The 26,372-nt window shown below is 50.9% G+C and overlaps 1 protein-coding gene across 1 annotated transcript in view; it reads right to left on the reverse strand.

Moving 5' to 3' along the window:
* Positions 1–5,267: 5,267 nt before the first annotated feature.
* Positions 5,268–26,372, reverse strand: part of ASCC1 (activating signal cointegrator 1 complex subunit 1) — a 51,266-nt gene continuing 30,161 nt past the window's right edge. Inside the window, exons 9-10 of the mRNA XM_014940550.1 lie at positions 25,916–25,995; positions 5,268–5,865 (exon numbers count right to left, since the gene is read on the reverse strand). Of these exons, the coding sequence (XP_014796036.1) occupies positions 5,749–5,865; positions 25,916–25,995 (197 nt within the window). The 3' untranslated portion in view covers positions 5,268–5,748. The remainder of the gene's footprint in view (positions 5,866–25,915; positions 25,996–26,372) is intronic.

Consider the following 26,372-nt stretch of genomic DNA (forward strand, 5'->3'; position numbering starts at 1 on the left):
CGGGCGGCACCGGCGGGAGGGCCGGGGCGGAGCATCCGCCGCACCCGCCGCACCTGCGCGCCGCCAGCGGGGCGGGGGAGACCGCCGAGCGGAGGGGCAGCCCCAGGCTCTCCCCCGTCCCCGTCCCGCACCCCTCGTCCATAACCAGTCCCCATCCCTGGTCCATGCCATGTCCCCATCCCTCATCCCGCACCCATGGTCCATTCCCAGTCCCCATCCCTGGTCCATTCCCAGTCCCCACCCCTGGTCCATAACCAGTCTCCATCCCTGGTCCATAACTAGTCTCCATCCCTCATCCCGCATCCCTGGTCCATATCCAGTCCCCGTCCCTCATCCCTCATCCCCCATCCCTGGTCCATTCCCAATCCCCATCCCTGGTCCATAACCAGTCTCCATCCCTGGTCCATACCTAGTCTCCATCCCTCATTCCACATCCCTGGTCCATACCCAGTCCCCATCCCTCATCCCGCAAACCCTGGTCCATTCCCAGTCTCCATCTCTGGTCCATACCCACTCCTCATCTTTGGTCCATTCCCAGTCCCCATCCCTGGTCCATACCTAGTCTCCATCCCTCATCCCTGGTCCATACCTAGTCTCCATCCCTCATCCCGCATCCCTGGTCCATGTCATGTCCCCATCCTGCGTCCCGCATCCCTGGTCCATACCCACTCCCCATCCTTGGTCCATTCCCAGTCCCCATCCCTGGTCCATACCTAGTCTCCATCCCCTCAGCCCTCAGCCCTGGTCCATGCCATATCCCGCACCCATGGTCCATAACCAGTATCCATCCGTGGCCATACCCAGTCCCCATCCCTCATCCCTGGTCCATTCCCAGTCCTCATCCCTCATCCCTGATCCATACCCAGTCTCCATCCCTGGTCCATACCCGGTCCCCATCCCTCATCCCTGGTCCATACCTAGTCTCCATCCCTTATCCCACATCCCTGGTCCATACCCACTCCGCATCTCTGGTCCATACCCATCCCACATCCCTGGTCCATTCCCAGTCCTCATCCCTCATCCCTGGTCCATGCCATGTCCCTATTCTGCATCCCTCATCCCTTGTCCATACCCAGTCCCCATCCCTCATCCCGCAAACCCTGCTCCATTCCCAGTCCCCATCCCTGGTCCATACCTAGTCTCCATCCCTCATCCCGCATCTCTGGTCCATACCCATCCCTCATGCTGCATGCCTGGTCCATATCCAGTCCACATCCCGCATCCCTGGTCCATTCCCAGTCCCCATCCCTCATCCCGCATCCCTGGTCCATTCCCAGTCCCCATCCCTGGTCCATACCTAGTCTCCATCCCTTATCCCACATCCCTGGTCCATACCCATCCCACATCCCTGGTCCATTCCCAGTCCTCATCCCTCATCCCTGGTCCATGCCATGTCCCTATTCTGCATCCCTCATCCCTTGTCCATACCCAGTCCCCATCCCTCATCCCGCAAACCCTGCTCCATTCCCAGTCCCCATCCCTGGTCCATACCCATCCCTCATCCCCTATCCCTGGTCCATACCCAGTCCCCATCCCTCATCCTGCAAACCCTGCTCCATTCCCAGTCCCCATCCCTGGTCCATACCCATCCCTCATCCCCTATCCCTGGTCCATATCCAGTCCCCATCCCTCATCCCTATCCCTGGTCCATGCCATGTCCCCATCCTGCATCCCGCATCCCTGGTCCATACCCCTCCCTCATCCTGCTTCCTTGGTCCATACCCACTCCCCATCCTTGGTCCATTCCCAGTCCCCATCCCTGGTCCATACCTAGTCTCCATCCCTCATCCCGCATCTCTGGTCCATACCCATCCCTCATTCCCCATCCCTGGCCCATACCCATCCTATATCCCCCATCCCTGGTCCATACCATGTCCCCGTGCTCCCTCCCAAATCTCTGCCACAACCCCACCCTGTTCCCCTCGTTCTGCATTCCCAGTCCCTTCTATATCCCCATCCCGTGTCTCCCGTCCCTGCTCTATCCCCATCCACATCCCCAGCCCACACCTAGTCCTCATCCTGCACCCCCTGTCCCCATCCCACGTCCCTGGTCCTTTGAAGGGACATCTCCATGGCTTGGGCTTGGGCAGGAAGGACGGTGACAACTCACCCCAGCCACAGCTGTGAAGGAGCAGCTGGGATGCTCCCAGCACACGCGCAGCTTTTCTTCTCCCTGCGAGGACACTTGGGATGGAGAGAAAACACAGCACAGCAGGTTTCAGTTTCAACAAGTCCTAGGCAAAGTTCTCAAGTACCAGGTTGTGTCCTGCAGACCCCTAACGCCACCTGGTTTCATGGGATTCCAATCCATGGGTGCAGGACCCATATTTTTTTAATGGTGCTCAATATGAATCTGTCCTAATTCTATTTAAGAATCATGATAGAAAAGGAAAAAACCCTGGGTGAACCCATCACGGTACGTGTTCTTCTGGCAGCAACTCCCCAAAAATCAGCCAGGTGTGTTTTATTTAGGCGAGTGGCTCCCTGTGTAAGGGGATGTAACACCCAACTCTGCCCCGCTCCTTGGTGTCATGAGCATTTGCTCTTCAGGAGGTCCAGCAGAGCTGCTGCTCCACCAGGCTCACCTGAGTAACCACCGAAATTCATCCAGCTTCCAAAGAGTCACCAGAAACAACTGTCATTAAACACACGTCTGGGTGAGCGGGGAGCGGAGAAGCCCTGGGGAGGCCCCATCTGGAGTCCCACTGGGTCCAGTTCTGGGCTCCCCGGGTCCAGAAGGCCAGGGAACTGCTGGAGAGGGGACAGCAGAGGCTACAAAGATGATGAGGGCCCTGGAGCATCTCTCTGATGAGGAAAGGCTGAGGGACTTGGGGCTTTTTAGTCTGGAGAAGAGAAGGCTGAGGGGGGATCTGATCAACGCCCATAAATGCTTCAAGGGTGGGTGTCAGGAGGATGGGGCCAGGCTTTTTTCAGTGGTGCCCAGGGACAGGACAAGAGGAAATGGGCACAAACTGGAATGTAGGAAGTTCCACCTAAACATGAGGAAGAACTTCTTCACTTTGAGGGTGGCAGAGCCCTGGCAGAGGCTGCCCAGGGAGGTGGTGGAGTCTCCTTCTCTGGAGACATTCAAACCCCACCTGGACACGTTCCTGTGGGACCTGCTCTGGGTGGCCCTGCTCTGGCAGGGGGAAGTTGGACTAGATGATCTCCAGAGATCCCTTCCAACCTCATAGCATTCTGTGATTCTGTGATCAGCCCTTCAGTGTAGAAAAGCCATGTTTGCCTCCACGCCGAGATGCAGTTTGCAAGGTCAAAGCTCCTCCTGCGTTAGGGAGGAGGGAAGCCTACAAGAACACCCGAATGAAGAACAACCCCACAGAATCACCAGCATTAGGTGACCACGGAGGAAAATGGGTACGACAGAACTGCCACCAATGCCCTACTGTGGAAAACTCAAGCACAAAGAGGACCCCCACGTCCTGCAGCACCCGGTTTCTTGGGGAGAGCTGTGAAAAACCAAGGTTTTCGAGGTGCATCTCCCCTTCCTGCAGCAGGCAGGGATGGCCACGAGAGGAGCTCCTTCGGGCGGCCGATAGGATTTGCCAAGTACCTCTTCAGGCTGGCGGAAAGATGACAGCGACCGGTGTTAAGTGCTCTCAGCACCTTCCCCGCCGGGAGAAGGGTTTCCAAGGCGGCCTCTCCTCCTCCGCTGGGAGAGCACAAAGGCTTCTGGCTGCAAGGAAAAGCAGAGGCAAAAAGCCCGAGGGTTGTAATTGGGGACAAGCACAGACTCCGGGGGGTAAAGGGCAACCGGCAGAAGCAGGGATGATTGGATTTTCTGGCAAGCAGAGAGAGGCAATTTGGTCTCAGAAATACAAGCGGTAACACATCAACAGGTTCAACAGGGAAAAGTGTAGGGTCCTGCACCTGGGGAAGAAAAATGTCAGGTACCAGTACAGGTTAGGGGTGGACCTGCTGGAGACAACTACTGAAGAGAAAGATCTAGGGGTCCTGGTGGACAGTAAAATGACAATGAGTAAACAGTGTGCTCTTATGGCCAGGAAGGCCAATGGTATCTTGGGTTGCAGAGGGAAGAGTGTGGCCAGCAGGTCAAGGGAAGTCATTCTGCCCCTCTGCTCTGCACTGGGGAGGCCACAACTGGAATCCTGCGTCCAGTTCTGGGCTCCCCAGTTCAAGAGGGACAGGGAACTGCTGGAGAGAGTCCAGCGAAGGGCAACAAAGATGATTCAAGGATTGGAGCATCTCCCTTATGAGGAGAGACTGAGAGAGCTGGGACTCTTTAGTCTGGAGAAGAGAAGGCTGAGGGGAGACCTTATTAATGCTGACAAGTATCTCAAGGGAGGGTTGAAGGAGGAGGGAGCCAGACTCTTTTCAGTGGTTCCCAGTGAGAGGACGAGGGGCAACGGGCACAAGTTGGAACAGAAGAGGTTCCACTCAAATATGAGGAGAAACTTCTTTGGGGTGAGGGTGGCAGAGCCCTGGAAGAGGCTGCCCAGGGAGGGTGTGGAGTCCCCTTCCTTGGAGATTTTCAAGACCCGCCTGGATGCTCCTGAGTAACATGCTCTGACAAGCTCTAGGCAATCCTGCTTCAGCAGGGGAGTTGGACTAGATGATCTCTATGGTCCCTTCCAACTCTAAAAATTCAGTGAAATTCAGTAAATTCAGTGAAATTCAGTGAAATCTGGGGGAAAATGGAAAGCCACCCCAAATCCTGACCGCCTGCCACCACTGTTTGTGCGTGCGGGCAGAGCACGGCCTCGCAGCCACCTCACCTCACCTCGGGAGGGAGGAACTGGGATAAAAACCTCTTCAAAACCATCATTAGTACAAGCAGGTGCTGCTGGAGCAGCCCTGTCCCCAGCAAACACACTCTCTGCCTCCAGGACAGCCCAATTCCACATCCATGGCACCAGCAAGGAATGGGCAGAGGCAGCTGCCACCACCACCACTTTGTCACAAAACAACTAAAGACCAGCATCTTCCATTTTTTTCAAAGCGTTCATCCTCGGGCGAGTTGAAAGTGTATGTATGTCATTATTCTTACCAAACAGGGAGATTTACAAGAAAAAAAACATTCATCTTCAGATCTCTGACGGATTCACAATGGTATCAAAGAGTTTTGCTTTTCTTTTCATGGAGAAACCACCTACAAAGGCAGATGTTTTTTGACACGCTCCGCAACGGTCACCGGAAAGAGCTCCTTCCGCAAACGCTTTCTTATTAAACATAGTTTTAGTGCTGGAAGTTTAATTACAGAAACTATCAATGCAACAGGAGGTAAACACTTTTGAAGGGAATTAATTTATTTGGAGATCTACATCACACAGGCACGCTGCTGGAGATCCAAGCAATGCCTGACCTCAATATTGTTAAATCACGCTCCCGGGAGCTCTCTTGGATTTTCAAGACTTATTTTAAGAACAAACTTCCTTCTTCTGAAATAAAGCCGCCCTTAAACATCGTCGTTGCCCAAAAAGTCACCTGCACCAGTTTTTCTAATTGTTTTCTTGGAAAACAAAGAGGCGACAGACATCAAACGGGCAACTTTGCAACTTTTTGGTTACCAATAGAGAAAAGAGGTGGGAAGACTCCGGTTCCCCCCAAAGGGAGAGCAGGCAACGTGTGTAGGAAAAGCCGTGGTTCCTGGCTTTCAAGGAGTCATGAGGCAATCCCACCTGGAGTTCCTGGGTTCCTGTCCACAATTTGTGTCCTATAAAACCACCTTTCACCCATGAGTGGACCTGTTGCAGCGGTTGTGTAGCTCCTTCAGGAGAAGGTCAGCTGCCCAGACGTCGCGTAGTAGCCAGAAGCATCCGAGGAGAACCTCTGGGACAGACGCACCGAGTCCAGCTGCACCTCTCCAAAGTAGAAGTTCTCGAAGAGCTGGGAAGAGAGGAGAAAAACCATTGGAGGGGTACCCAGAGAAATGCAACCTGCAGCTGGTCCACGGATCTCTTGCAAGATATGGTCCTGCGAAAAGCCTCTTCTCATAGACTTGTTTTGCCTTTAATGAAACTGTTCTTTAAATAATGTTTCCTCCTAGAGCCTTTAAAGCAAACAGTATGAAATAAACACCTCTTTTTAGCTAGAGCAGCAGTTCTCAAACCTTCTCTACCCTTGCTTTCTGACTGCGTCTCGTTTGGGGAGCTTGAGGAGGCTATTCACCTCCCCGAGGGCCACCACCTCGGGGTGACTCTTGAGGTCACAGGCTCTGCAGGAGCAAGGATTGAGGCCATTTCTACCAATCCATGCCCCAGGACAGACCATTTACAGTTATAGCTCAGTCCTAATTCAAACTAGCAGGCCAGAGGCGCGAGGCTCTTCATCCCAGCCCTGATCCCGCTTTGTTCAACAAATCCTTCTTTGTTTGGCAGTATGAAATAAACACCTCTTTTTAGCTAGAGCAGCAGTTCTCAAACCTTCTCTACCCTTGCTTTCTGACTGCGTCTCGTTTGGGGAGCTTGAGGAGGCTATTCACCTCCCCGAGGGCCACCACCTCGGGGTGACTCTTGAGGTCACAGGCTCTGCAGGAGCAAGGATTGAGGCCATTTCTACCAATCCATGCCCCAGGACAGACCATTTACAGTTATAGCTCAGTCCTAATTCAAACTAGCAGGCCAGAGGCGTGAGGCTCTTCATCCCAGCCCCGATTCTGCTTTGTTCAACAAATCCTTCTTTGTTTGGCAAAGGCTGGAGTGCAAATTAATGAAAGCAAGCCAGCTCCGGGACCCAGAGGGTGTGTCTCTGCTGATTAATCCAATCTATGAAGCAGACCTAAAAAATGACATCAGAATTTCTTACAGGGACGTTCAGTAATGTTGCTGGAAAGGCATCGTGTTGGAGCGTAAAGTGCTTCTCCCGGTCCATTAAGAGGCAGGAAATTGCTCTACCTGGACACATCGACTGTGCTGTAGGAAAAGCTCTTCAGTGGAGATGCTCATTTCAAAACTCTGCTTAACGGGAGCCCTGCGAGTCCCTGAGGACCTGAGCAATGACATCTCCCCAACGTGGAGATCTCTGAAATCTCTGAAATGTCCATTCCATTTGTCTCCTTGTTCCATTTTCTATCTGTCCCTGAAGGTGTTGGCTCAAGACAGTCGCACACCCCTTCCTGCCACCACAGAAGGCAGGAATGGGAAAGCTGATGCATTGCTTACAACAGGTCCTTCTAGAGCCAATGGTTCATAAATTGCTCCATACAAGGAAAGACTGAAACCCCAAATACCTACTTAGCATCTGAAAAGCTGCATTTCACCTCCTCCAAAAAGGCACTGGGCTCTGCCTGGCACCGATTTGGGCATGACTGCTCTTTTATTGGTTCTCCTAAGGAGATTCTACTTTACAAACATCCCTTTTTGCATGGAGACCAGCTAGGTTTCTTTGAGGACAATTCCTGGTTTTGCTCTCACTCCTCCACAAAGGAAAGGTGCCTTAGGGAAAGTGATTCCCTGCCATCTTCAGGGCAGAACAAGCAGGACTTTGGCCGGGGCACACCACCCAGGTACCAGGGCCACACATCAGATCCCAGGAACCCTGATGCCTCTGGATGCTGCTCCAGCCTGCCAGCTCACCCAGACAACTCCCTGCTCAGGATTTGGCTGAGACTAGCAATTCCCCATCGACACACAACGGGCAGGATGGAATCTCTGAAGAGAAGGGGTATTTATGCGTGGAGAGCCAGCTCTCAGCCATTGCTAAGCCCCTGCTTTGGCTTTGACAACGGCTGCAGCTGCAGGCAGATGTGCTGCAGAGAGCTTGGTGCCAGCAGCCCACCTGCTGAGGACCACATCCTCCCCGGACCCCCCTGTGTGGCAGCACGGGGCAGTCAACCCCCAAACTACTTCTGCAAAAAGCACCTGGGGTAGCACAAACATCGCAAAAAATGTGTTTTTCTGCACCTGCCTGCCCAGGAGAGGGGGTAGGCAGCCAGTCACAAAGAACCACATTTTTCTGCACCAGAGCATTTAGCCACAGCCTGCCTGCCTGCCCAGGAGAGGGGGTAGGCAGCCTCCAGCTCACCTGCACCTCGTCCCACCTTTGGGGGTGACGCTTGTCCCTTCAAATCCTGGCACAAGGGTTTTTACTTTGCCCAAAGTAATTCGCTGCTAATCACTCAAGACTCGTATTAAGCTGTAACTTGCTGCCAGTTCTTCCCAGTGTGTACTTGGCAGGAGCCAGATGCCCTGCCACGGGGGGTCACGGAGGTCCCCGTCCCACCAAGAGGCCCCTCCAGAAGAGTTTGGCTTGGAGGGACACAGCCACTGCCCTGAAACAGGGCACCCTGCTGAAAAGAAGCTGTCCTAAGGGAGAGTCTCAAACAGGGAGAGGAGGAAAAGAGAGAAGAGAAATGACTATAGCCATCCAAACTCCATTTGAGACAATTAAAGATTTATACAATTAAAGATTAATTACGTTCCCAAAAGCCTGCGTGGTTCACGTTAGAGGACTTAGGCTAAAACGTCTCATTAATAAGAGATGTTAGTAAAAAGGGGTTGGTCTCCTTTCTCTTTTTGGTTTGGCTGATACGAGGAGGAAGGAGGATTTCCAGCTCTCCGGGGCTGGAAGTGCTTGCTCACCCCAAACCTTGACACCCAGCTCTGTCAAAACAGGCGTCCATACCGACACTCTCCAAGAAAAATGGAAATCATTTCTCTCCATTCCTAACAGAAGGAGCCAAAGGTGTGCTGGTGAGCAGATCTGAAAAGGATTTTTTCTATAAGAGAAGGGGGACGAGATGCCATTTCTGTAAAATGAAGTCTTTGCAAACACGATGAAAACAAACGAAATGCTGGGATGTGCTGGTCCCATCAGCAGCTCTGGAAGTCAAAACTTTACCCAAAACAGCCAAAGGAGTGGTCTTTCAAATACTTGTTTATATTATCCCTGCACGCTACAACCTGGTTTTCTTACAAAATACATGAACTTCAAAGCAGAAAGTGGCAAAATCAGCGAATAAGACAAACCTTCTCCCAGCCCTTCTTGCCTCACACAGCCTCAGCCACGTCAGCCTGGAAAGACCATCAAGAAGTCCCCGAAGAGCCAGCCCAGGTCAAGGGCCCTCCATTTGTAGACTGCTAAAAGTGAAGCAAAGCCCTTGTACCAAAGCACTTTGTATTCCCTTGGCTTTTTTTTTTTTTTAAGACGTACCACTTCTTGCATGTCCTGTGTGTTTCCCAGGGAGAACGCTGCTAGAACTATTGATTTTTGGTAATGTAGCTGTGCTTTCTGAGAGTAAACACGCTACAAGATTTAGAGGACAACCACGGACATCTTTTTTTCCTGCTCTTGCTTCAAGCTGGCTTCTCACAGATGCTCCTTTGCTCCCTGAGGCTTCCCGTGACAACAGCCACCAGACTCCAGGTGTTGGGATCACAACCAGACGGCCAAGACCTGCTTTGGGCAGCGGGGAGGGAGGTCACTCAAACATCATCCTCTGAGAACCCCCCCTGAGACACCAGGAGCTGGTTTCCCATCACAGATGCACCCTGTGCTCAGGTCCCTGGGGGCTGGGGAACAGATTTCAGAAGGCCAAGCCTTCACTTTCGACTTTCACTTCTATTTATCTTGGGGAGAAGCCAAGCGGAGCCGAGAAGGATATTTATATCTCCCCCCTCTCCCCCAGCCACCACGGAAACACTCCATTTTGGAGTAACACAGCTGATGAAATGCCTCCTATGAAAGCATTTTGGCATTTTTTTTTTATTATTATTCTGGGCCAGGAATGAAGACACCTGGAGGTTGCTACGCTTCACGTGCAAATGCTGGTAACCCTAAGACTTAGGTCCCTGGGGGCTGGGGAACAGATTTCAGAAGGCCAAGCCTTCACTTTCGACTTTCACTTCTATTTATCTTGGGGAGAAGCCAAGCGGAGCCGAGAAGGATATTTATATCTCCCCCCTCTCCCCCAGCCACCACGGAAACACTCCATTTTGGAGTAACACAGCTGATGAAATGCCTCCTATGAAAGCATTTTGGCATTTTTTTTTTATTATTATTCTGGGCCAGGAATGAAGACACCTGGAGGTTGCTACGCTTCACGTGCAAATGCTGGTAACCCTAAGACCTGCCTAGTCCCCTTCCTGTCCTTCCCAGGGGTGCCAAGGGACACCTTTTCCCCCAAAAAAGGCCGCAGGGAGCAGAAGGAGGTGTGCATCAAGAGCAGCTCGGAGGCAGGCGGGGAGGGGGGGGAAGGAAAAACACAATTACCCGCAGGGCACGGTTACCGAAAGCCGTGTCATTTGATTGGAGTGGGACGTGAGGCTCAGCAAAAGCGCAGTAATTCTATAAATCCAAACATGCTGAAGGATTTACGTCCTCGCTGCCTAAAGAATAAATAAGAGGTTGGGGGCTGGGATTTATTTTTTTATTTATTTTTTTTTTATATATCTAAAATGAACCTGATGGAGGCAAAGGTGAGTTTATGAAGTAGATGCCACGCGCGCCGTGCAAGCTACTAACTCCTACCAAGGGAATTGCACTTAGCAGACTAAGTGCCCTCTGCCTCCCTGCTGCCTTCCCAAATTAAATTAGAACCCAATAAGGAAAGCACGTTGTTAACTTTTAACCCCGAGCCCAGCACCTCTAAGCAAATGTGCCAGAGATGTGCCCTGCCTTTCAAACTGCAGCCCAAGGCTCAGAAACTGCTCAGGGAGGATGCCCAGAAGGACACGGCATCTCCCACGGGGAGGAAGTGGGTGCCTGGAGAGCAGCACAGCATCCTCCCGGGAGCAGCATCCCAGGATCTTTTCCCTCAGAGCAGCTCTGAGGAGAAAGACCTGGGAGTCCTGGTGGACAACAGGATGCCCATGAGCCAGCAATAGGCACTTGTGGCCAAGAAGGCCAATGGTATCCTGGGGGGCATCAGGAAGAGTGTGAGCAGCAGGTGGAGGGAGGTCATCCTGCCCCTCTGCTCTGCCCTGGGGAGGCCCCAGCTGGAGCACTGGGACCAGTTCTGGGCTCCCCAGTTCCAGAAGGACAGGGAACTGCTGGAGAGGGGACAGCAGAGGCTACAAAGATGATTAAGGGCCTGGAGCATCTCCCTTATGAGGAAAGGCTGAGGAACTTGGGTCTTTTTAGTCTAGAGAAGAGAAGGCTGAGGGGGGTCTGATCAATGCCTATAAATACTTCAAGGGTGGGTGTCAGGAGGACGGGGCTGGTCTTTTCTCAATGGTGCCCAGTGACAGGACAAGAGGAAATGGGCACAAACTTGAGTATAAGAAGTTCCACCTAAACATGAGGAAGAACTTCTTTCCTGTGAGAGTGGTAGAGCACTGGAACAGCCTGCCCAGGGAGGTGGTGGACTCTGGAGACATTCAAAAACCGCCTGGACAAGATCCTGTGCAACCTGCTCTAGGTAGACCCACTCCGGTGGTGGGGTTGGACTTGATGATCTCCAGAGGTCCCTTCCAACCCCATATGATTCTATGATCTGCAGCTGTGCCACCTTCCCCAAAAGCCACGAGCCCCCGCGGGAGGGAGCACACCAGTCCGTGGACAACCCATATTTCACATGTCAGCCTGGAAACTACCATACCCCTGTGTGCAAGGCTCCCCTGTCTCCCTCTCTCTCCTGGGAGGCCAGGTCCAAGGACACAATCACACAGGTGGCCATGAAAGGCAGGCAGCCCTGCAGTAGCTCCCACAACGCAAGCTTTTGTCCCCAAAAGTCACTTATTCTGCGCCAGGAAAAGCTAGCAGCGCGCCTATCGTTTCCACACCCCCATTTCTCTCGTTGAAGACAATTCTGTTCGAGGTTTATAGAGGTCTGTTCCCCTCTATTACCCACAAATTACACAGCAGGGCTCCCTTGGGGTGTGACAATCATTTTCTGAAGGAAGACAGAGGCTGAGGACTTGTTTTGGGAGAGAAAGAATCACACAGCAAACGGCTCGCTCCTTGCAAACGTGAGGCAAAAATGCTAGTACAAATCATAGAATCATAGAACGGTTTGGGTTGGAAGGGACCTCAAAGATCATCTAGTTCCAACCCCCTGCCCTGGGCAGGGACACCTCCCACCAGACCAGGTTGCTCAAGGCCCCATCCAGCCTGGCCTTGAACCCCTCCAGGGATGGGGCAGCCACAGCTTCTCTGGGCAACCTGTTCCAGTGTCTCACCACCCTCATAGTAAAAAATTTCTTCCTGAGATCTAATCTGAATCTTTTTTCTTCCAATTTAAAACCCCCTTGTCCTACCATTACCCTTCCTGGCAAAGAGTCCTTCTCCAGCTCTTCTATAGGCACCCTTCAGGTATTGAAAGGCCGCTATAAGGTCTCCCTGGAGCCTCCTCTTCTCCAGGCTGAACAACCCCAGCTCTCTCAGCCTGTCTTCATAGGAGAGGTGCTCCATCCCTCTGAGCATCTTCGTGGCCCTCCGCTGCACCTGTTCCAGCTGGTCCATGTCCTTTCTGTGTTGAGGACTCCACAGCTGGACACAGTATTCCAGGTGGGGTCTCACGAGTGCAGAGTAGAACTTCAGCCCCTAAACGACAACCACCTCCTTATCAGAGGCAGAGCAACAGATCAAAACCAGGATCCTTCTTTCCCACATTTTCTCCCCCTTTATGCCTAAATCTGTGAAGCAGGTTTCACCGAAGCGCTGTAGAAAGAAACAGAAAGGAGGACGGCTCCTCGATGAAGCGGTTAAAACGTGTGTCTAAATGATGTCGTGTTCCTCAGCGTGGGCATTTGTCAAGCAGCCATCCTCGGGGGGCTCGCCTCCCGCAGACAACCCTCCCAAAAATGAGACAGCACCTTTTGTGTTCAACCCTGGGCACAACAGTAATAAATCACGGTGCTAATCCACGTTAAGGACAGCGGCGACACGTTTCAGCTCTGGTTAGGAAGAGCAGAGATGCCAACACAAGCTGGTGCTTTTATATCACCTGTCGTGGGCTCAACAAGCATGAGAAATATTAATGGATTTCACCTGAAAAGGTTCACCGGGCAGCGGGAGGACAAAATAAGTCCAGACAAGGGAAAGGAGTAAGAGGTATTTAAAACTTCCTTCACGTAATCTCTGGCTTGCACTCACACTGCCTGCCCTGGATTTTGCTGCTACCATCAGGATTATTGATCAGTTTTTAAAGCCTTACGTCGTCTACGGTCGTCAGCCAAAAAAGGACCCATCCTGAATTAATAAAAAGTCCAAGTGGCTCTGCCGAGAGCCTCGCTGCTCAGAAACACCGAGGGAACAACGCTCCGCTGCGATGCCTTGCAATTAAAAACTACCACCAAAGAGGAGCATTATTGGAGGATAAAATGCATAGACACACCCCCCCCAGTCTGCGGGGGAGCTCGCTTTGTTGGGAACCCCAGCCACAGAAAGCAGTGCCTTAGGGGAGGGGTATTACAGATTAACAGTCCAAAACTGTCCCCGGTGAATCAGCGCTGCGGGCAAGCAGAGGCATGTAATGTCATTAGCCTGTGACCAATCAGCCTAAGAAACCCGGCTGCCCTCAGCAGGGAGCTGAAAGGGGGGTCCTATTTTCCATATCTGGAACGAGGACAGAAATTAGCAAGTCCTGAGAGGTGGGAAGGAAGAGGCTCACAGCTCTGGGAACCTACTGGCTGTCATTCCTGCTGCGCAGTCCATGCTGAGGACGGGACACCAGTGATCCCTTCTCCTCCGTTTCATCCAGATCGGAGGTGTCGATCCACCAAAAGATCCCATCCAGGAGGGGATAGGAACAGGCTGAGCACCACTCGTGGTGCTCCGTGGGAGAACATCTAGAGAAGGATGGCTTTTCACAGGCAACTCGGCACCGTGGCCACACAAGATCGCACCGGGAATGGGGGTCCAGCAGCAAAGAGCAACGTGGAGGGAGCTCAGCCCAGGAGATTAAACTCACGCTTGAGAGGAGCCGCAGGCTTTACAGCTTCATCTGCTCTACACGCAGTGACAAGAGTCACCAGCTCACTGGGTGGCAGCCACTGCCCCCAGCGTGTCCCCATCGGGAGCAGCTGTGAATGGAGGCACGGAGTCGGAAAGCCAGGAGGGACAGGAGGTTGCTTTCCGTGGAAAATCAGCACGTTACGGTGCTGTTCTCCGCTCCGGGGAAGGCAAGAAGCAAACAAAATCCCAGGCACCCGCTGCCAAGCATGGAGAAAAATTAAGGTGGCGTTTCTCGAAGAGGTGCCTCCACACGGAGCGATGAAACCTGTTTGTTTTCAGCCTCCCTGCACCCTCCCCCGGGATATTCCTGGCGGTACCGGCAGCAGAGCACAACCCCAACACTCCAAACCCCTCTTGGACCAACACTCCAAACCCTTCTTGGACCATCTTAGACTTACAAGGGAGGGGAGGGACCCAGAGAGGATCAGACTATGGGCTGTGGCTTGCCCAAATAAAGATCAGGGTATTTTTCCATCTCATCAGGGATGATACATTCGAATTAATGCCTGTATAACACGTCCACAGCTGGGGACAGAAAACACTGCAGAAGAGCAGAGAACAATCGCTCTTCCAGATCCTCTGGCTGAAGCCCAGCTGTGGTGCCCACGCCAGCTACAGCAGGGAGGGCACCGACTCTTCAGCTAACTGCTGTGCTACAGGGCTGGTACCAGCATGAAGCAAAAAGGATTTCACTGAATTTCACTGAATTTTTAGGGTTGGAAGGGACCATAGAGATCATCTAGTCCAACTCCCCTGCTGAAGCAGGATTGCCTAGAGCTTGTCAGAGCATGTTACTCAGGAGCATCCAGGTGGGGCTTCAAAATCTCCAAGGAAGGGGACTCCACACCCTCCCTGGGCAGCCTCTTCCAGGGCTCTGCCACCCTCACCCCAAAGAAGTTTCTCCTCATATTTGAGTGGAACCTCTTATGTTCCAACTTGTGCCCGTTGCCCCTCGTCCTCTCACTGGGAACCACTGAAAAGAGTCTGGCTCCATCCTCCTTCAACCCACCCTTGAGATCCTTGTCAGCATTGATAAGGTCTCCCCTCAGCCTTCTCTTCTCCAGACTAAAGAGTCCCAGCTCTCTCAGTCTTTCTTCATCAGGGAGATGCTCCAATCCTTGAATCATCTTTGTTGCCCTTCGCTGGACTCTCTCCAGCAGTTCCCTGTCCCTCTTGAACTGGGAGCCCAGAACTGGATGCAGGATTCCAGTTGTGGCCTCCCCAGTGCAGAGCAGAGGGGGAGAATGACTTCCCTTGACCTGCTGGCCACTCTTCCCTCTGCAGCCCAGGATCCATTGGCCTTCCTGGCCACAAGAGCACACTGCTTGCTCATTGTCATTTTGCTGTCCACCAGGACCCCTAGAATGATGGAGGAGAAGTTACTGATGGATTAAAAATCTAAAAAAAACATAACAACTTAGAAACGTGAGAGTAACTTGGAAACACTGATGGACTCTGAGGAGAGTCCACTGAACTGCTGATGGAGGAGAAGTTACTGATGGCAAAAAAAAATAAAATTGATGGATTAAAAATTTAAAAAAAAAAAAATTTTAGAAACGTGAAAGTAACTTGGAAACACCGATGGACTCTGAGGAGAGTCCACTGAACTGCAGCAAACTATCCATCAGAGCTCTTCTGAGGAACCTCCTCTGCTGCACCAACCACAGCCTCCAATATTGCTTTTGGGATCCCACCTCACTGCTTAACGTGCCTCATTCCTGGGACCTCTCACACCTCTAAGGCCAGAGCAGCACTTCTGCCGCTCCTCGTACGGCTGACTCCTGCACACAGCTCAGCCATGGAAAGCTGTTGGTAAAAGAGGGACCTCAAGGGCCAGACTACCTGTGGCCCATTATGGCTTTGTGGATTTATGCTACCAACACCTCCCTGTTGACTACCCCAATGGTCTACAGAAGGTTGTCACCTCCACAGCACAAAAAGGCAGAATCTGCCCCAGTTCCCAGGCTGCACTATGTGCTGGCAGAGCAAATTCTTCCTCCTCCTGAGAAACGCACCAAAACCTTTTCCATTTGTGACTTAAACTCCCCCAAACTATGCCAAACCAAGCCCCAAACCAAATTCCCTGATGGCTCCCAGAAGATGAGACACAACTGGGCAACCTGTCAAGATTTGGGAAGTTAGTTCAACTAATAGTGTTTGGGTGTTTTTTTTTCTTCTATTTTCAACTTTCAGAATGTTTTCTGAAACAGTCTGGTGCCAAAAAAGAAATATCTGATTCCTGTATTATTCACTCTGGACACCACTCCGCCAATGATTATCTGTCAGAGGTTTAATTGCATTTGGAAGCTTGACAGCAATAATGGACAAGAAGTGTAGAAAAAGCAGGTAGATGGGCACCCATCCAGAGAGGCGGCTCTTCCTGGCATTCCCCACCTTCTGCTTCCTTTTCACAGAATCACAGAATCTTCTAGATTGGAAGGGACCTTAAAGATCATCTTGTCCAACCGTCAACCTAATTTTGACAATAATAAACACCCACACAACAAACAAAAAGCAACACCATCACTAAACCATATCTCCCAGCACTACATCAACCTGTCTTTTGAACACCTCCAGGGATGGGGCCTCAACCACCTCCCTGGGCAGCCCATTCCAAGGCTTCAGAACCCTTTCCATGTCAATATTTTTCCTGATATCCAACCTGAACCTCCCCTGGTGCAACTTGAGGTCATTTCCTCTTGTCCCATCGCCTGGGACTTGGGAGAAGATACCAACCCCCACCTCTCTACACTCTCCTTTGCCACAAACCACAAAGACCTGAAATTACAGACAGATGAGCATCTTGGGTTAGCACGAGCCCAACACGGGATGCAAGTCAGGGATATCTCCTCTATGACACAAGAAAAGCCCTTTCAATTAAATCACCACTGCCATCCCTAAGAAAGCAACAACAATGTAATCATCTCTATCTGGAAAAGTACCACCAACATTAGAGCAAGAAGCATGTTTGGAGTTCAGGAAGGAAGATCCCAGGCGTGTATGATGGGAGGTTTCTTTCCTGTATTTTTATTTTACTGAGCCAAAGTAAATGCCATGTAAATGCCAAGAAGCTTTTGGTACGTTCACAAATGCCATCTCACGGGTGTTTTGCATATATTTCACTTAGTAATCATACGGCTACAAGCTGAAGAAAGGTCCAAAAGAGGTCATCAACTCCACCACCCATTCCTTCCCCAAGGCAGGAGGAGCTCATTGCTGGTAGATCCTTGACTAATGTCTTTGCTCCCTCCAAACAACCAGGACTCACATTTCTCCTGCTCCTCTTGGGCAGTCCTTCATTCTCCTTCCCATTACAAAGATCTTCCTAACACCTACTTTGAACCTCTTGCTGCAATTTAAGCCAATTATTTCTCACCCTACCATCAGAGCATGGAGGACAGAGTATCCTCTACTGGCAAAAACCTTCACATGCTTCAAGAGTTTTTCCTATGTGTTGTCCTCCTCCTTACCTTCATCAGCCTCAGAATAACTCTTTCATTCTCAGCTTGCAGACATTTTCTAGCCCTCTGATTATCTTTTTGTTGTCTTCTGGGCTCTTTGCACCCATCCATGGTGCCCAAAACCCAACAAGTACTTCAGCTGGGGGGCTGAGTGCTAAACATATTTAGAAGTTTGCTTCACGGGACGTTTGTCCTTCTCTTTTGTTCCCAAAGATTGACCCAGCTGGAACACTGCCCTATAACCCAAACTCCAGTCTGTGGGGCTGGTATCGAGGCAGTTCTCCATCCTGCACCGATGCCACCGCTCCCTCTTGGACCTGTCCTTGTTCACAGCAGCCCAATTTCTCAACATCTCATTTGGAACTCTGTCTCTTCTACTAATGTGTGCAATTTTCCTGCCTCTCCCCAGCTGGGTTTCACCTGCAACCCCAAGAAGAGCATGTTTCATGCTGTCCATGACACCCCTCTGACCTCCACGGGTGGGAAGGGTACAAAGGTTTCCAGCTGAGCTCGGTGAACGTGGCAGCAGCCCATCCCTCTCCTCTGATTGCTGCCACGAGAAACCTCAGCTCTTCACAAAACTGGAGCAAAGCCACCTCAGCTGCCAGAGGGTGATGCAGCAGTGGGGAGGGTGACATTCAGCAATAGTCTAAATTAATCTGTCAGGCCTGATTTCTCGCAAATAAAATTATTCAGGGCCAGGTGCAGGCCTTTGTTCAGCTGAGATCCTCTCCCTCCAGGGTCCCCTCTCCATCACAAGCCAAATCTAGCAGTGCTCCTGCCACCGCCACGCTGCAAACCCTTCGCTTCAGCCCAGGGTTTTGGGTCCGTTCCCCGCTGCCACAAATTCATGAAAATTCATGCGCTTGAGGAAATCAAACCCCAGTTGCTATGGTGAAAGGCATTCTGCAAACTAAGAAACAAACACAAGTGGGACATTTGGAGGTTACCGGATTTTTGCACATCTTTCAGAAAAGAATAAAAAAAAAAAAATCAAACCTCCAGGCTCAGCTAACGTCCCAGACCCTGCCTGCTACGCCTCTAACATAAGGAATTTTACAGTACAACTTGTTTAAGGAAATTCATAATCAAGGACTGCATTTCTCCAAAGAAACCTCATCCCCATGGCTCCTAGCACTATTACAGCAAACGCAGCAACAGTTTTTAAAAGCCAGGCTTCAGCTTTGCTGCAGAGATGCCGTGGCTCCTAGCACTGCCTATTACAGCAAAAAAACCTCAGCAACAGTTTTTAAGAGCCAGGCTTCAGCTTTGCTGCAGAGATGCCAGGATGCTTGATACGCACCCAGGAATATGAGGACAAGGAGCTCCCATCAATGTGACCTACTCTCTCCGCTCACCAAATCCTCAAGAGGAGAAGCCCAGCTCCAGAGCCAGTAAATTAATTCGGACAGACCCAGGAAATTAGCCAGCAGAAGGGTCACAGCACCTTTGGGATGAACTGCCTACTTTTGCTAATCAATGTGGGGTCTCTTTTTTGTGTGCTTAATGTGCTGGATCCCTGTCTTCTATTAAGGCACCGCTGTAATTCAACCCTTGCCAGCTCCGCCAAGAAAAATTCTCCTCTGAAGATGAAGGAGATGATGCTGCCTTGGCTGGCTGGTGGCACAACAGCAATCCTGGGGAAATAAGGAGGCGAGATGCCCGCTGGGAGGGAGGCAGAACCACCCACAGCATCATCTCCAAAGGCAGAAGCACCTCCAAAAAGGCTGAGCTGCTGGGCTGGAGGGGACTGCAGCGGTGCAGGCAGCCTTGCCCAGAAGGGCCAAGCAGATTCAGAAACTTTATAACCTTCTCAGCAAAATGTCCCTCTTCCAGCACTCACAGTTCCTGCTAAAATTAGTCAGAGAGGTGCTGAGCACCTCTGCAGAAAACAAAAAAGGCTTCTCCCTTTTACAGTTAGGTCACCAAACGGATCTCTGTCACACACGGGCAAACTCACACAAACCTGCACGTCCCGCACTGCGTCCTCCTTGGTCTCAGCCTTCTCCTCCAGACCTCCAACGCTGCCTCCTCGCTCTCCTCCAAGGCCCAAACACTCCAACAAAGATATTTTTCCTCTATTGCCTAGACCCATTTTTTCAAATGCCACTCCAGACTCTTGTTTCACTGAATGCAAATAATGGAAATACGCTTTTCTTTTCCCCTGAAGAATATAATTTGTAGGAAAGCGTTTTCACGGCAACCCCAATTTAATCTCCCTTTTTTCCCCCCGCCCAAGATCATACAAACGTTGATCTCCAGTCTCATCTGCTCAACTGTCACATCCTCCTCTCCCACTGTTGCTCTAATTGCACACTGCTGGGCCCCCTTGATCAATTCAGCATCCCTGGATAATGGCAGGATCAGAACCGAACGCAAAAATCCTCTCCTCTGCAAAGCGGCGTTGCAGCCTTTCATTTCTGCTTTTGATTCTTCTGTAAAACCAAGGCGAGGGAAAGCAGACTGGCTTATTTCTGACACAGTGATGTTGCACCACAATCTCTTATTCAGTCTGTTCTCACCCCAGTGGATTTTTGTTTGGTATTTTTAACTCTAAACCTTCCAAGCGGCCACCTCCCGTTAGATACTTGTTCCAGTTGTCGGTCCCACTTCGGATCCGTACCTTTATCACCTTGCTGAGGATAACAAGATGTTCTTACCCTTTTCCAAACACTGGGCAGCCTTGATCTCACCTAACACGGGTTCTTTGGCCCTTTGATTTCAGCTCAGCTTAAAAATACACCAGGAAAAGGCACTGTCTCCTTAAATTCACTAACAAAAGTTACACAGAAAAGGCCTGGGTACCGATGGCTGCAGAACACGCCAAGCAATCCTCTTCTGAGCCAGTAACGGCGGCTCTACGCAGGGGCAGGTATTAATTCCTTTAGCACTTGGTGGGTTTGGGGTATTTTGAGGGGCTAGGGGGTTTTTTCAGGGCAAGACTTTGCTTTTTCATCGTTATCTCTCTATTCGGCACTGCATCAAATGGCTCCAACTGAACTACTGCACACCACAGCTACTGCACTATCCTCACCCAGCAAGAGAAAATACAATAACAGAGAAGGCTACTAGATCTGTCTGCTATGATCAGCTCTCCACCAGCCCCACTGTACCAGTCAGTAAATGCACTTTCACCCTGCTCCAGGTACAGTCCCATAATGTAATACCCCATCTGCAGGCTTCAAAAGAGAAGAAGCCTCACCTAATTATGCCTTGTCCAACCTTGGAGCCTACCCAGAGCAATCCTGCAGCCCGGCCGCTCTGCTCCCACCGCTGGGCCACGGCACGGCACTGTGTGTCACTGTCTCCACTCCTCCAGCCCTGCATCACAGCTTAAAGTCTCCCCTAATGCCCTAGGACACAAGATGTGCAGCTTTCTGCTGTGGTACCTCAGTAGCCGTTCCCTCCATATTTAACCTTGTAAGCTGTCAATGCACAGATCTGTGCTAAATTGGGGGGGTTCGTCTGTTTCTGGACTCAAAATTTGCTTTCTTCTTATTTGGATGCGGCAAAAGCCACTCCTCAGAACCTCAAGTCAAAAATCATTCTGTTCTAACAAATCCAGGTGGGTTTCTTCCTATTGGAAGCCTTCCTTTCCTTTATAAATCATTTTAGAAAATTTTAGCCGGGCGCTACCTTCGCCGTTTCTTTGCATTTTTATTTATTCACCACAGCCTTAGTGGTTTTTTTTTTTCCACGAAGTAAAAATAAACAAAAGCCCGGAGGCAGCCAAGCCTGGTCTCCGGAGATGCAGGCAGCTGCCCTGGCTGCCTCTGTGCCAGCCCTGTGCAGCTCGGCCAGCGAAAACACAGCAAAAAAAGTATCACAACTTGGTCTGCCTCAACTCTTGGAGGCCTGTAGGGTCTCCTCTGAAAGCCTGCAGAGATATTTAAACTTTGCCATTAACTGCACTGGAGAACAGTGCTGCCAAAACAGAAGCATTCATAGAATCATAGAATGGTTAGAGTTGGAAGGGACCTTAAAGATCATCCAGTTGCAACCCCCTGCCCTGGGCAGGGACACCTCCCACCAGAGCAGGTTGCTCCAAGCCCCATCCAGCCTGGCCTTGAACCCCTCCAGGGATGGGGCAGCCACAGCTTCTCTGGGAAACCTGGGCCAGGCTCTCACCACCCTCACAGCAAAGAATTTCCTTCTAGGATCTAATCTAGATCTCCCCTCTTCCAATTTAAAACCATGCTCCAAGAGACAATCCATTTTGTTCCCAAGTGGAGCAAGAGTTCGGTCCGTTGACTCAGATAGTCCAAGGTCTAGATCAGCTAGCCACTAGCCACCCTACAACAAATGGATATTGCTCCATAGGAAGCAACTCCTAAATCATAGAATGGTTTGGGTTGGAAGGGACATTAAAGAAACTCAACATGAGCTTCTTGGGAAAGAGAATAAAAACACGGCAAAAAAAGTATCACAACTTGGTCTGGCCTCTGCCTGGAGGCCTGTAGGGTCTCCTCTGAAAGCCTGCAGAGATATTTAAACTTTGCCATTAACTGCACTGGAGAACAGTGCTGCCAAAACAGAAGCATTCATAGAATCATAGAATGGTTAGAGTTTTTGCCATTAACCACACTGGAAAACAGCGCTGTCAAAACAGAAGCATTCATAGAATCATAGGATGCTTTGGATTGGAAGGGACTTTAAGGACCACGTAGTTCCAACCCCCTGCCCTGGGCAGGGACACCTCCCACCAGAGCAGGTTGCTCCAAGCCCCATCCAGCCTGGCCTTGAACCCCTCCAGGGATGGGGCAGCCACAGCTTCTCTGGGCAACCTGGGCCAGGCTCTCACCACCTTCACAGCAAAGAATTTCCTTCTAAGATCTAACTAGATCTCCCCTCTTCCAATTTAAAACCATTACCCCTCATCCTATCACTCCACTCCCTGATCAAGAGTCCCTCCCCATCTCTCCTGTAGCCCCTTCAGGGCTGGTAGGGGCTATAAGGTCTCCCTGGAGCCTTCTCTTCTCCAGGCTGAACATCCCCAGCTCTCTCAGCCCGTCCTCACAGCAGAGATGCTCCATCTCTCTGACCATCTTCATGGCCCCCCGCTGGACCCGTTCCAACAGGTCCATGTCCTTCCTGTGCTGAGGACTCCAGAGCTGGACACAGAGCTCCAGGTGGGGTCTCACCAGAGCAGAGGGGCAGAATCACCTCCCTGGCCCTGCTGGCCACACTTCTCTTGATACAGCCCAGGATGTGGTTGGCTTTCTGGGCTGCCAGCACACATTGCTGGCTCATGTTGAGCTTCTCATCCACAAGCACTCCCAAGTTCTTCTCCTCAGGGCTAAATACCCAACTTCTTCTTGGGACCAGACAAACGTGATGCCAAAGCTTCTAGTACTTTCTTTCATGGGAGACACAAATCACTCAGCTGTTGGGGCATAACACTCCCTTGGGCTTTCAGCACCAGCTGGGCCAAGGAGCCTTTTTCATGGATATTCTTCAAGACTGAAGTAATTTAAACTCCTGAACGTAACTCATCCTACAGGAGCTATTTTCTGAGCAGTGTGGGAAGGTACCGGCCTGCACAACCATTTATTAGCACAAATAGGAGTGTATGTTTAACTCTGCGGAACGGGTAGAACAAAGGATTATTAAATAAAATTCTGATTAGTTCTGCTGAAAGCAAAATACCAGCTGGAGCCTGGGGTAACGGAGGCATGCTATCAGCAAACATGTGCTGCCAGCACATCTGCACACACACACACACACACACCCCAGCTCTGACCACGGGGGAGCCTCAGGCTGGAAGAGCAGAACCAAAACATCTCCATCGTGCTCTGATAGCTCAGGTCCTGCCCTCTGCTAGGCAAAGCCTTTGGCCCAACAGCACCGGTCGTAGCTGCATAAAAGGAATGAAACTTGAGTTTTCCACCTTGATGCCCTCCTACCAATAGCCATGCTTTGTCATCTTTCCAACTGGGAACGCTGCCACCCAACACAGCTATCAGAGTCCCACCACCTGGAAACACACACACAGCACATCGCTCTACCTACAAGGGGATGGCACCTGCAAACCAGCCTAACTGCAGCCATGGAATCACAGAATGCTATGGGGTTGGAAGGGACCTCTGGAGATCATCTAGTCCAACCCCCTGCCAAAGCAGGTCCACCCAGAGCAGGTTGCACAGGAACGTGTCCAGGTGGGTTTGAATGTCTCCAGAGAAGGAGACTCCACCACCTCCCTGGGCAGCCTCTGCCAGGGCTCTGCCACCCTCAAAGTGAAGAAGTTCCTCCTCATGTTTAGATGGAACTTCCTACTTTCAAGTTTCTGCCCGTTACCTCTTGTCCTGTCACTGGGCACCACTGAAAGAAGACTGGCCCCATCCTCCTGACACCCACCCTTGAAGTATTTATAGGTGTTGATCAGATCCCCCCTCAGCCTTCTCTTCTCCAGACTAAAGAGAACCAAGTCCCTCAGCCTTTCCTCCTAAGAGAGATGCTCCAGGCCCCTCATCATCTTTGTAGCCTCTGCTGTGCCCTCTCCAGCAGTTCCCTGTCCTTCTTGAACTGGGGAGCCCATATTCATTAACAGCCCATCATTTAGATCCTATTGCAAAAGTTAATGAAGCCAGTGTGCGAGAGGGCAGCTTCCCTGAGCAGAAAATAAATAATGTATATAAAAGGAGGTTGGGAGGGAACTGGTGCATCCTTGCAAGGTCATGCTAGAATGCATCAGTGGCTGGCTGAGGCTGGGCTCCTCTGGTAAGAAGCCTGGAGCTATTTATGACTCATGTAATTAATTAATGCCAACGGGCGTTCTGCTGCAGGCACGTGGGAGACCAAAGGGAAATACGAAGCGAGCAGGTTAGGAAATGTAGTGGAGGTGGGGGAGAAGGATGACATTTCTTGCAGCAAGACACACTTTGAAGTAATTATCAACAGTCCAAACAGCCAGCAGTCTTTTGGCTACATCAGTACAAAATCAATTAGGAGCGTTAAAAAAATGCATCGGCTCATATTTCAGAGAGCAGCAAGAATAAGAAATAGCCAGCTGAGGTAGGGCAGCTGCATTTCCAAGCCCCCCACACACCACACAGACCCTCAGACCCCACAGTGTGGTCCACAAATGGTGTGGCCGGCAGAGGGAGCATCGTTAATGCCTTCCAAATCCTAACGAGCATCGTTAATGCCTTCCAAATCATCAATGGTTTTGGATGAGGAGCTTTAAGGAAGACTGAGGGTTTGATCTGCGATCTCTGTAAAGCCTGAGGACAAGTTTAAGGGATGCAAGAGAGAAAGGAGCAAAAGGCAAAGTGAAATGTGGGCACACACCTTGAGAGCTGAGTCCCTGCAGGCACTTAGGGCTCCCAACATACCCCACCTTCCCAAGCTCTCCGACCCTGGGAGCTCATCAGAACTTGCTGGTCACGTTAAGAAAGGGACCACCACGCCTGTGCCTTTCCTACTTCACGTTTGCAACACTGCAGTCTCACACCCAACACTCAACATGTGGCGACGCTGAGTCATGACATCGTGCTTGCACAGACCGTTTGAGGACAATGAGAGCTTAACCTAATTTTGTCCCTTTGTTTGTCCTCTGTGCAAGAGGAGATCAATCAGTTCCACTCTCTGCCTTCAGATCCCCAGGCATCCAGTGCCTAAAACATTATACAGCAAAACTGAAAACGCAAATAAAACGCGCCCTTTCCCTGCTCTGGTGCCCTAAAGTCCTTCTGGGCTGTCCAAATCCCACCCAGCCCGCAGCCTCTCTCATGTCTCTTTGTTGCCAGAATATTTTCTATCAGCTCCCAAATGTATTCATGCATTGTCCCATCTCCCTCTTATCGGAGCTGCCTGCGACAAATCCCCTCACACAATGAAGACTGCAAATTTGCTTACAACCCGGTGCTGGTTTCCATTTTCACTTGTCGCTGCTCGTCTCTCCTCTCTGGACACTTGCAGGGGCCAAGCACCACAGCATCAGTCTGACACTGCCATCTGGATGAGCAGCAGAAGCTGCCCGCAGCCTCAACCCCGTTGGGCAAAGCCTGGCTGGCTGCAGGATGGTCCCCTTTGAAGCCCACCTACCTCCCCAGCGTGAGGGATCTGGCTTTCTACCCTCTGATCACTGGCAAAGCCCTCACATCCCAACTGGTGGGACTCCCTACCGTTACCTGCTATTTTTCTGGAGCAAAACCATGCAAATCAATAGCAGAGATTAAAAATAAAATAAAAAAAAGAATAAGCTGGATGGCAGTGAGTTTTAGTTTCATAGGAGCGAGTAGAACAAGAGCAACAAAGTTCTCCTTTCTGGTGAGCTGAGAATCAACACGAGCCCGAGTCTCCAGGGTAAAACAGGAGCAAAGTAAATGACAACACAAACACCCACTTGGCATTCGTGCTACGTACTCCTGATCTGAGCCTCACAGCTTTAAGAACGCTTCTGCTAAATACCGTAATGCTCCCAATTACCAGTGATCTGGATTGTTTATTTTCTAAACAGATTTCCCCCTCCCCGGGAAATCCCATAAGCCTAATACAAAAGCAGGCTTGAAGAGGTGTTTCAACCTCTTTGGGCTATACGATATCCACAGCTGGCTCCGTTTCCTTAATTGTTTCATACTGACCTTGAGGATATTTCGGCCATTAAACGACTCCCGTTCCTTGAAAGATGATTTACCAGTCGGCGTATTGTTTCGCTCTTCAGCTGTAAAGAGAAAAGCCACCACCAGAATGAGCTTCAGATGGGAGAACTGTGTGTGCTGTACTTCACCCCCCCCACACACTCTCTCCCTCCCCAAAGGCAGCTGCCAGCTAATAAACCATCTTTGCCCAGTTCTTAGGGCAAAAAAACCCCCAAAAATGCTTCTACTTTTGATTTTAAAGAGAACAAGGCTGAATTCACAGGATTGGTGCCTCTATCGGGATCACCTCTGTGATCTGGAGGAAAGACCCTACACCATCACTACTTCTAGGACAATTGGGTCGGGTTGATGGCTCAGTGCGACGCGTTGGCTTCTCTCTGGCTGATTTTAATCCTGCCAGGGTGTGAGGCAGCACTGCCAGCGCTCGCATCGCCTGGAA

The sequence above is a fragment of the Calidris pugnax genome, unplaced genomic scaffold (assembly GCF_001431845.1).
Source record: "Calidris pugnax isolate Ruff unplaced genomic scaffold, ASM143184v1 scaffold39, whole genome shotgun sequence".
In the NCBI taxonomy this organism is placed as follows: Eukaryota; Metazoa; Chordata; class Aves; order Charadriiformes; family Scolopacidae; genus Calidris; species Calidris pugnax.